The sequence below is a fragment of the Gavialis gangeticus genome, unplaced genomic scaffold (genome assembly GCF_001723915.1).
Source record: "Gavialis gangeticus isolate Ggan-Ray unplaced genomic scaffold, GavGan_comp1, whole genome shotgun sequence".
NCBI classification, from domain to species: Eukaryota; Metazoa; Chordata; order Crocodylia; family Gavialidae; genus Gavialis; species Gavialis gangeticus.
In genome coordinates, this window is record NW_017729013.1 from 6,296,678 (window position 1) to 6,307,867 (window position 11,190).

At 41.6% G+C, this 11,190-nt stretch overlaps 1 protein-coding gene across 1 annotated transcript in view; it reads left to right on the forward strand.

The window, feature by feature from the left end:
• The window catches only part of ZZEF1 (zinc finger ZZ-type and EF-hand domain containing 1), a 120,678-nt gene extending 113,830 nt beyond the window's left edge, over positions 1-6,848 (forward strand). The window contains exons 52-56 of the mRNA XM_019511321.1: positions 282-380; positions 2,434-2,599; positions 4,112-4,262; positions 4,823-4,894; positions 5,607-6,848. Of these exons, the coding sequence (XP_019366866.1) occupies positions 282-380; positions 2,434-2,599; positions 4,112-4,262; positions 4,823-4,894; positions 5,607-5,681 (563 nt within the window). The 3' untranslated portion in view covers positions 5,682-6,848. The remainder of the gene's footprint in view (positions 1-281; positions 381-2,433; positions 2,600-4,111; positions 4,263-4,822; positions 4,895-5,606) is intronic.
• Positions 6,849-11,190: the final 4,342 nt, after the last annotated feature.

The window sequence follows — 11,190 nt, forward strand, 5'->3', positions numbered from 1 at the left end:
AGGTGGAGGGGGAAGGAGGGGGCGGGCATGGGCTTTTCAGCAGGGATCAGAGGCCTTGGGAGCAAGGCCTCTGCTGCTGCAATTAAGCCTGGCACTAAACCTTCCCCCTCAGACAGCTGGGGGGGGCATGATCTGGGCATTAAAATGGCAGCCTTTGCCTTGGTCAGGCCACAATATTAGCAAGCTGGGCCTACAATTTAAACCAGGCCCTAATTATTGTTTCTTTTTGAGTTATTCTTCTCATCAATGTATGTGTGTGTGTTCCCCTCTCTGTGGTGCAGGAGATACACTCTATTACCGGTTTACCTCTGACATGAGTAACACTGAGTGGGGTTACAAGTTTACAGTGACAGCTGGTCACCTTGGAAGGTTTCAGACAGGTAAGCACTATTCAGAATAATTGAAGAGACGCATCAAAATAATTCTTTCAGCACTTCCAGAAATGTTTTATTTGCCTTATGTAACCCTTCTGCTGGGTACCGGTTGGCAGCAAGAAGGGCTGGGTTCAGGTTTTGGGGTACCCCATAAGTTATACCGGTGGCTCGAGCCTCCACCCAGAAATCTGTGAACATTAAATTTGCTGGGGTGTCCCATATAAACCAAACCCCCTCCTCGCAAGCAGTATAAACACAAGCCCCAAGTTTAGTTTATTTAAAGAAAATAAAAAACAAAAGAAAACACTAAATATAATTTTAAAACACTATGAACTACCAAACAAAGTCTATAGGTGGCACCCTCTTGGGGAAGGCTTCACCTGTATACAGGCAGTCTGGGACTTGGGGCTTCCCAATGGGTTGTTCTGGGGGCCTGCACCCTTATACCTGCCTTTCAGCAATGGGCTAGAGGGTGGGGGGGGGGCACACCAGAGTCCTATGAGCTGCTCCTTGGGTTCACTACGCTGCAGGGAGCTGCTCAAGAGTGTGGGACCCTCTGCATTGCAAGGGACTCCGTTGCTCCTGGGGAAGTGGTAGTGCCGATCTTTGCTCCCGTGGAAAGGCTCTGTGTGTGTGCAGGGGGGGTAACTGCAGCTCCAGCCAACATGCATGCACCCCAAAACTTCTAGGCTGGATTGTATGGCCTGCTGAAGTGAAAACTGCAGGACAAACTCAAAAGGGAGCCAGGCTGATTACTGGCTACAGCTGACCCAACCACACAGCTTGACTGGAGCAAAGACCCATCACAAGAAACAAAAGGGAAAAGCCAGGCCTACCCTCGAGGCCTGGGCTGCAGGTAGTGTGTGTCACACCGCTCCACTGGGAGCAGAAAGTTGCAAACTGCAACCCCGTCCCAAAGCTGACAGAACTAGAAACTCTCAGGTTTCAACCCTGTTTAAAACTGCCAGACCAAATTCCTAGCTAGCCAACCCAAGGAATTGATATCCTCCTCCCTGGTATTAACCTCTTAAAATCTTAGAAAAGGGGGAAGAAAAGGAGGAGATAGGAGTTCCCAGATAATGGGACAATTCTCCCTCTCTTTCTCCTCTACCCGAGTTTCCCATTTTGGTATTTGCAAATTCCTTCTCCCTTGGAGGAGGCTTCACTCTTCAGCAGCCCCTAGCAGCTTCTTGTCCTCCCCAAACCAGCCTGGCCTTGCCCAGTCAGGGAGTACCGCACTCCAGTCTTTCTCTTAACCGATCTGCCTGGAAAGTCTTTGTTCTCCCTGGCCAATCAGGCCAGAGGATTTACATGTTTTGTCCAGATATAGGGCCCCAGATTTCCAGAACAACAGGGGCCATCTTACACATGCACACACTCACACCGCACACACTCGTGCACGTGCATTTTGCCATACACAACTCAAGTGTGTGTGGGTGTTACACTTAACGCGCACTTGTTTCTCCCTTCAAGGTGGTATAATACTAAGACTTTGTTCAGTTCGAGGTTTGAGTGATTTGCTGTGTCCTTACCCTGACAACAGTACCTCGGGGGGGGGAAAAGCCCTGAAACTTCAAGCTCAGATAGAGAACAGTTGTATTTAAAGAGTAATTTAATCTTACGATGACTCTTTTTTCCTGGATTTCATTTGCAGCTAGGCTTTGCTGGTTTACTTTATATTAAAAATGGGTAGTCTTTTAAGTTATAGGCTATGAGTATTCTGCAGTCAGTTTAGGCTTACTATATATCATATTAATCAGAGCTGATATTCTGTTGCCCTTACTTGGAGAAAACTGTGATTGCAAATAATAGGGTTGAGATTTTCAAAGTTGGGTAAAAGACTTAGCTGTACAACCCCCATTCATTTTCTTTCCAAGTCTTGCCTTCAAACGGACTTGCAGTGTTGGGTTTGGCCTAAGCGCTCATTCTTTCCTCAGCTCAGGTTTTGGTTTATACATTTTATTTTTGCTTATGACAACAATTCTAAATATGTGGAGAGAATATAATTTTTCAGATGAATGTAACCCTTTAGAAATAAGAGATTTATATTCAATTTCAGGTTTTGAGATTCTGAAACAGATGCTATCAGAAGAAAGGGCAGTTCCACACCTTCCACTGGCCAAAATCTGGAAATGGCAGGTAGGAGTAGCATGTCGTCAGACTGGGCACCAGCGTCTGAAGGCTATCCATTTACTGCTCAAGATAGTGCAGTGCAGCAACCAAAGGTAAACCCATTGTTCTATGCTGTGCACTAAATATGCCTCAGAGGCATGCGGGCTAAATTCACGACCATAATGGATGCAGAGTATCATGACCCCAAGCCTTGCTGAAAAGCTTTATTGGAAAAGATTAGAAAAATCCATTTAAAAAGTAATTTTCTGAATGCTGTTTCTTCTTTGGAGATGGCTTTTTAAAACACAGTAGAGCAAATCCTCTGGCTAGAACAATTCTCAGATTCATAGTTAATTATTTAGAGACACTAATTCTATGAAAACTTTGAGAAACCAGGTGTAAGTCTTCCTTTTAGTTGAGGTGAGGAGACCATGAACCAAGTGGTGAAAAGATATTGTCAGATTCAGCACTGCCATAAGGGAGGGAGGTTTCTGTGATTTGTGCCGCTAAAGTCTACAACTGAAACTTCGTGAACCGCAGGTGAGTTAAGACTTGAATCTGGGTTACAAAGGTGGTTGGTGTTGCGTATTTCTATTTTTTAAATATTGAGATTTTACAATAATTTGTAAACATTTTACTGACTTTAATGGAGGCAAACAGTTTCCAGCAAGTCCACCCTTATCTGAATTGCACTGAGTTCAATTAAGAACAAGTAAACTCCTGAAAGTACTAGGCACATACTGCTTTTCCTTGGTCAAAAGAAGCCTACATGTTTGTGTGTTGAAATCTTTTGCAGTTGCATACACATTTTGGGTGAAACCTTCTACCCTTTAGATAATCCCTTCTAGCACAGGCAGAAGCCTGCAAATGTGCCAGTTTGTTAAAAGGCTATTGCTTGCAACCAGCTAAAATTGCTGGGTTTCCATCTAAACTTCCATGCTTAAAAATGTCTTAGACTGTGGGCAACAAACTTAACTGTTAAAAGATCAAATTTTTGTCAAGTTTCCTTCTTGCTCTGATCAAGACCGTCTTAAATGGAGTTCTTTTTTGATCCCTGTTCTATGTATTTGTAAGGTTGTATGGTGCAGGGGTGCTTGCGCTAGCTTGCTTTATGATGGAAATTAAAAAAAAAAAAATAAGGCTGAAACCGTCACTTGTAAAGCAGTGCTAATTAACTGTAGCTGCATAAACAGGTTATTTTCCCTGCATTCTAGTTTAGTACTGCAAGGTTCTAATTGGTGCAGGTCAAGCATTTAGAGATGTATTGCATTCATTTATTTTAAAGGTCACAATTCCTAAGGATCCATCCTTATTCAGCAAGACAGTTTAGATATTCAAGTTTATGGAAGCTTCTGGTTTCTTCATTTTAAAATGCTTTGTTGTATTTGGACTAGAATCATTCAAGATATTGAATAGCTTGTGCATGGAGTTTGTCAGCTATGTTTCTGTAACCAAATATCATATGCAGTTCTATGTTGTAGTATATGCCTCGTTAACTGGTTTATAGCATTAACTATCAAGGAGTTATCACTGAGTTTTATCTCCCTTGATAAGGCATTGTTTTGTCTCAGAAATAAGCTTATAAACATGAGTTATCTTCCATTTCATTTAAATCATTTTTTTAGGGACTGTGATCTCACCTTGTTGAAGCCACTCTGGCAGCTTTTCACCACCATGGAAAACAACCTGTGTCATGACATGACCAAGCCTGGCATCCTCCTTCCCCTTCATCGTGCACTCACCGAACTCTTCTTCATTACAGAAAATAAAGCTAATGTAAGCAGCCCTTTTTTCCTGTATGCCTCTCTCTCTGTCTTCCCTGGCACTTGGAATGCAGTGTTATGCTGCATTTCTTTCTTGCTTCTTGGAAAAAGTACGTCAGAACTTTGTATGCATTGGACAGATTGTGAGCGCTTTTCCTGAGGGAGTTCAGTGAAAATCCTTATGCAGAGACATATTACCTCCTTATCAGTCTTGGAACCTGGAGAAATGGACACAGTTCTTCCCAGCATAATTAAGGATGCATGCCCCAAAGTCATGGGGGTAGAGGCAGATCAATAACCTTTTGGAACATTTTACTGTAGCTTGCGCTGAGCTGGTTTTGAACCCTGTATGCTATATAGTATAGCTATACATGTATAGATGCGGCAAGACGCAATCAAAATCTGTAGTCTTTGAATACAGTTAGGATTGTACTTAAGTCCTGTAGTCTTGAACCTAATTTTGATTACCTCTGTGGACACTACAGGAATTGAAATTCAGATGCTAATAGGACCACAGCTGTGTTAAAAATACCATGCTTAAGTAGTTTCATGGAACGTTGTTTCTGAATGCAGGAACTTGGATCTCTGCAGGACTACTTGCTTGCCTTAAATACCGAAGATCACCTTCACCGCTGCACAGCACAGGTATTAAAATTCCTCGTGTGAAAGAGAGTCATTTCTGATTTGCTCATTGGGTTTTATGAAGTAGTTGTACAACCACTGTTGATTACCGTAAGATTCCAAAATTCATTATCAAGAACTTGATTCGAGATCCCCTAAAGATAAAATGCCAGTACACAAATTGGTATTACCTCTCAGTTCTTTCTTTCTCTCATCCTGCCACCCATTTAAACTTCCGTATAAATGTAATTGTCTGTGGAGTGCCAAGTTATGAAAGGCAGAATCCAGGTCAAGCCAAAATGAAGGAAATGACCAACATGAACTGAGTCAAGTCACATTGTCATGTCTATGTATTCAGAGAAAAGTTCCCCATAAAGTTTTGTGTCTGTCTTTTCAATTTTCATCAGTTTTTCTGAGACAAATCATTATTTTTTTGGATCACGTATTAACATGCTTATTGGCAATGAAAAAACCCATTTACTCACCTTTTGAAGTGGTTTAGCCCAGATAGCTTGGTGAGTACTAGTGCAAGGCTCCGTCTGGATCTTTCTTCCACCTTAGCTCTTGGACGGTGTGGTTCTGCTGAGTTCCTACAGATTGAACCTATTCACAAACGTCCCTATTCCCATCTCTGCTCAGTTTGCACCACAGAGTGGCTCTTTGCAACATAGAGTAATAATTACTCAATGGTAATAATCTTTGTGATGCTTGACTTTCTTTTCCTCCTCCCCTCCAGGCCCTGAAAAACATTGCTGCTATCAGCCTTGCCATTAACTATCCCAACAAATCAACAAGTTTCTGGAATGTCTAATACTGGCCGGAGTGCATGGGATAGAATAGTTTGTCCATAGGAACCTTGGAACAAACATCTTAACTCCATTCAGGAAAAAGATCCTTAAGCTTCAATGTATGAGCACTCTACAGCCTTTCTTCCTTCCACTTTGATGTAGAATTTGTAAAAGTAAAAGCGCACTTCAAAGAAAAAGCACATTTTGGAGTAACTCATGCGTCACCTGCAGTTACGTATGCACATATTGTAGCATGTTAGAGTAAACAGAACAGTGTTTTTTTTTTATTCAGAAGAAGCAAATGAGAGAAGATTACCTGAAGTGTGAGAATGGAAGGCTCTGTGCTGGTATCATCTGCTCCCAAGAAACTGGAAAATGAAAGCTTTAAAAGTCTTGCCGAACTTAAGCTAGTGCCACTAGCAGAATCCGCTTTTCTTTGGAAGTGAAATAGGCAAAGCAGACTCTTGGCGGGCTGCAGAAATGGCACATGCTTGAATCCTGCTAGGTTTCATTTTGCTTTTGAAAGCCACTACTCGTGGAGGAAAACTTCAGAAGCTAATCCATTACTAAACTTCAGTACAAACAGCAGTTAAAGAATTCCTGTGGCAGAGTACCCTTGTGAGAAGTGAACGGTTCTACTGTTCTCGTTTTGTCAACCACCTGATCTGATCCTAACTTGTCTCCAATACATTTTTCTGGTGTCGGGCAGAAACAGCAATAGCTGCCCTTGGAGAAGCTCAAGAAGAGGTTGTATGGGAAACTGAGGAGTGCTGGCTGTGATACATAGCTTGTGTGTTTCCTAAAGATCACATATTTACAAGAAATTATTCCTGACATTTTTTTTTAACTCTTTGGGTACTGATGGCTCAGGAGCTTTTTCTGACAAATGCTGGGGAAACCCTGATTCCTGGCATTAAGTGGTGAGGATTAGTGACTAACCTGACTTATATAGCAATAACTGCATTACTCCTGCTGAATGTGGAATAAATACAAGACCTCTGTTGAAATAAATTGGCTTTAATCTTGCCCAAATAAGCTGGTTATTCCCTTTCCAAAGACAACTGCAAGGAGCTTGGAGGGATTTGTGTGCTAAATATCTGACTAGTTTTCTGAATGTAAAGTCTTCAGAACTCTTGGATGTAGATTTTTCCCTTGTTCCCCCCTCCTCCCCCCCGCAAAAAAAAAAAAAAGAGAATATGAAGAAAGCACACAGCCAGGAAAATTGATCAAAATGTTATAAAAATGATGGCTGTGTTCGAATGGAGTGTATTCATTGGCCTAGTTTGTCCAAAAGGTCAATGGCACCTGAATAGCCACCGAATAGCACTATGCAATGTGCAAAGGAAATCTTCATTTGAGAATGGCATGATGCTCTTCCAGCCAGCTGGGACTTGAGAGAGTCTTAAAGGTGGTGCTATGTCCCTCTGGTAGGGTAATACACAGTGTATTTTAATGTTCCCATTTTCAGGTGGTCATTGGTGCTGCAGCCCTAGAAATAGCTACCTGGTTCCCATCCCACCATATGAGTATAAAGGCCGGTGTTGCTGTGGGAGAGGACATTAAATTGGAAAGGTAATATACTTGAACAAGCAAGTTGAAACTGAAGGTCCCCAGCATTGGCTCCAGGGAGCACTGTGCTATGATCCTTGCCTTCAGAAATAAGGTGTCCATCTTAGAAAACAGCAGATCCTAGAGTTTAGGAAGAACTTGTCCTCAGCCAAAGACTAAAGAGAGGGAGAGAAATACTATGCTATTTTGAAAATCTTCCTTCACTGTAACATAACTGAGCATGAATTTCCTAAATCCGTGGATAAAAGAATATGCAGTTTCCTCGTTTTAGTCCCTCTTCTGAGTGATGCCTTTAATTTTGGAATCAGCCTGCAGGGGAGGGAAGGAGCTTTCCTGATTAGCTGTATGTCACTCTCTGACCTATTGGAGCAGCTGGGCAATGAAGGTCAGTGCAGCCAAACTGTGGACATTTTCAGAAGTCCACATTTCATGAACAGTGTGGTCTTACAGGGGCAGACAGGCATTTTCATATTGCTGTTCTTAGTGTGGACATCCTTCCCACTTTCTTAAAGTGAGCCCCTGGTGAAATGGTAGAGTTACGCTACAGGCTGATCGTGCAGTATATGAGGCATGTACAGTAGTTTGCTGTTGAGATCTGCCTCAGTATATTTACAGAAGGTTTTTTCCTTTTTTTCGCATCAGGGATACAGACTGTAAATAGACCCTTATCTGATCCTATCATGGCATTTCCCTATTCACATTTCTGTTGGACTGTGTGTTTATTTTATATATAAATAAATAAATAAATTTTATATATATATATATAGATAGATATCTATATATATCTATCTATAGATAGATAGATATCTATCTATAGATAGATATCTATCTATCTATAGATAGATATCTATCTATCTATAGATATATAGATATATATATATATCTATCTATATATATATCTATATATCATTGTTTATAAAGGCTATAAGAATGATGCAGGAGTGGCCAATGTTACTAGCTAGGTATACCACTTACTACCTTTATCAGCAGGTCTGCCAGTCAGTCCTCTTGTTCTCCCAAGCGACTGCCTGTGAGTTATCTGCTAAATATTATTTCCACCCACTAGATGGAACTGAAGGACTATGACCTGAGTTGACACTGAGTCTCTCATTGACTGCCTTACAATTGATCATACATTGTGCATTTTTAAGAGGCAAGAAACATTGATTTTTTTCCTATAGTTTTAAAAGGGGGGAGGGGAGTAACAAAATGAATTTAGTATTTATTATGATTAGTAGCTCTTTGAACTACTGCAGCAGTTCCGCATGGATGCAGATGATACTATTGATTAGTACAAAACTGGCTGGAAAACAGGTATGCTGAAAAATGTGCCTAAATAAAAATCGTTGTGTTCTAAACCACATGTGATGTATTTAAGCAAACCAGGTTGTTCCTAATGATACATTTGACTTGCTTTCATTAAATACCTTAAATGAAGTTTTATAATTTCTTTTCGTACGGGTTTACAACTTTGCGATTTTTATCATTTGGTTGTTTACAATATTATCAGATCTTTAGATTTATTCCAGCTCAGTTCAACATGTACAAAGAAAGTTATAGATGTGGGTAACATATGCAAATGAAGAGAAATATATTGTAAAAATTATATAAAAAAAAGTGACAACAAAGTGTCTGGTTTTCTGGTTTTCTTTCCCTCACCTCACTGAAGATGAAATATTGTATTTTCAGGGAGATCTAGGGGTTTTCTTTTGAGCCCGGATTCTCGAAGACAGGATGATTACAGGCAAGGCTACTTGTCCTTAAGGAACTCTTACATAGTTGATATTGTGCCATGCAACATACACATCACAAGAGGCTTCTGAGGCTTCAGTCCTTTCCCCATAACCAGGAGGGGCACGGGGTAGGGCCCGCGTGAGCTCCCCGGAAGTGTTTCTGGTCCACTTCCAGGTCTGCTGAGTGCTCTGGGGACCCCCCCCCCCACGCACACACCTATACGGGGACGCTCCACCTGCCCCACCATTGCAGCATTCATGAGCCGCCTGGTACCTTGAGGTACGTAGAAAAAACATTTAAAGCTGTGTATCTGTCCGACTCGTCAAATCTTTCTGAATCGATTCGGAGGGTTCTGATTAGATTCCGAAAAATTAAAGGGTTTCCTGATTTGATTCGGATTCAGAGATTCGGCCACCGCATCGAGCCGGATCTCCACCTAATCAAATCAGCGACCAAAGCTTTGTACAGTCCTAACGCACATCTGTGCCACAGCATCTCTCATGCTTCCAGTAGGAAGAGATTGCTTGTAAGGGAAATGGTCCCCGCTTGGTCCATGCTGCAAAACCTCTGCAAATATTCTGAATGACCACATCTGCGGAATACAGGCTGTTCACCTAAACTGGATAGGCTGTGCTAGAGGGATCCTTACAGCCTAGTAAAATCTGTGATCTTGCTATTGCTTTAGCGGGAATAGAATCCAACTGGAAACTAGCTAATAAATTAGTGAGCATTCGTTGCTCGTGAGATGCGCTACATTTTCTGAGCCTATTTCTATAAGAATGAAGCTTTGCAGTATGTTTTGAAGCAAGATAAATGCCCTTGAGCTTGCCTAAGTCCCTGCCTATTCCTTCCCATGGAGCCAACAACATGCTGCCTTCAAATTTTTAATTTTCCTCTTGTTCTGATGCTTGCTGTCCTGCACCTTTCTAAATTAGCTAGAGGTTGAGCTTATGGTGGCGTTACATGTGAAAATGGTAATTTTCCCCCCACTATTGCCTTCTATGGTGTTCTCTCCAGTTCTCACTTAACCTTACTAGTTGCTGGGAGTGCTTGGTCGGGGCCAGGATGGCTTAAATCTCATTCTCATCAGCGTAGGATCTCGCTCAGCTCAGCCAAGAAATGGTTAAGAAAAGCAAAGTCTGTTGCTACCTACCCCTACAGCAAATAATGTTCAGCATCTTCTACGTAGGCCTTTAAGAGACTAGAACCTTTTAAAGAAAGTTGTTTTGATTTAAGAACTTGGTGTGCATAAACTTGCACCAGTTCAGATAAACCAATGCAAACCCCTGTGTGAACATGCTTATTTTGGACTCTTAGCCAACAGGACTCTTTTTATGTTTTACCCTTTTCAGTTCTTCAAGCATCATTGATCCTGAGGAAGGATATGCACGCTTAGAAAGTCTTTAGTTGCTTAAAGGAGAATCCACTTTTAAAGTTTGTTCGCAATCCTTTCATATATTCTTGCGACCCGCTTTTGGGTCATAACTCTTGGGTTGAGAAACCCTGACTCTAACCTCTTTGTTGACTCCCTTTCTTCAGTGATGAAACAGAGCCAACATGAATCTAACGGAAAGGACCTGAGCTTTGTTTTGTGTTTGTAAAGTTCTTTGAGATGTTTGCATGGTGGGGGCAATATAAACCTGCAATATTCTCTTGTCAGGAATAGCATCCAACCATTGAAACGAAATGTGAATATCTTGACGTGTTTTGGGAAATTACACAACATTCTCCTTGTCAATGTTGGGCCTAAATCTGTTCTTCTTTAAACCAGGAAAATCTGTGCATCCGCAGTGGCATAAAACCTGGGGCTGTAAGGGCAGAATCCATCTCAGTAGTCCAGTTCTGTGATTTCCTTCCCCTTGCTTATGATAACACTAATAAATATGTGCTGCTTTAGTTTTGTGACAAGTCATATCAGGAGTGACTGCTGTGAGTGGTGGCTATTTGTCAGGTAGCAAGCAACTAACAGTCTGATGAATCCCTAAACCGCCCAGGCTTGGTTTTGGGGAAGACTTTACACATGCTCGTCCTCATTTATTGTACTTTCTGAGGTCTTTCATTGTACATGTGCCTTCAAGCAACGGGCATTGCAGCAGGTGTTGTATAGTCTGAGGTTCTGTTCTGCCATCACAGGTGGTTAAACCAACAGTTATAGCCCCACTTCATTCATTCCTTCGGAGCATCTGACTCCGGTACGTAAGCGGTTGAGACATCACCACTTTTGCTGTC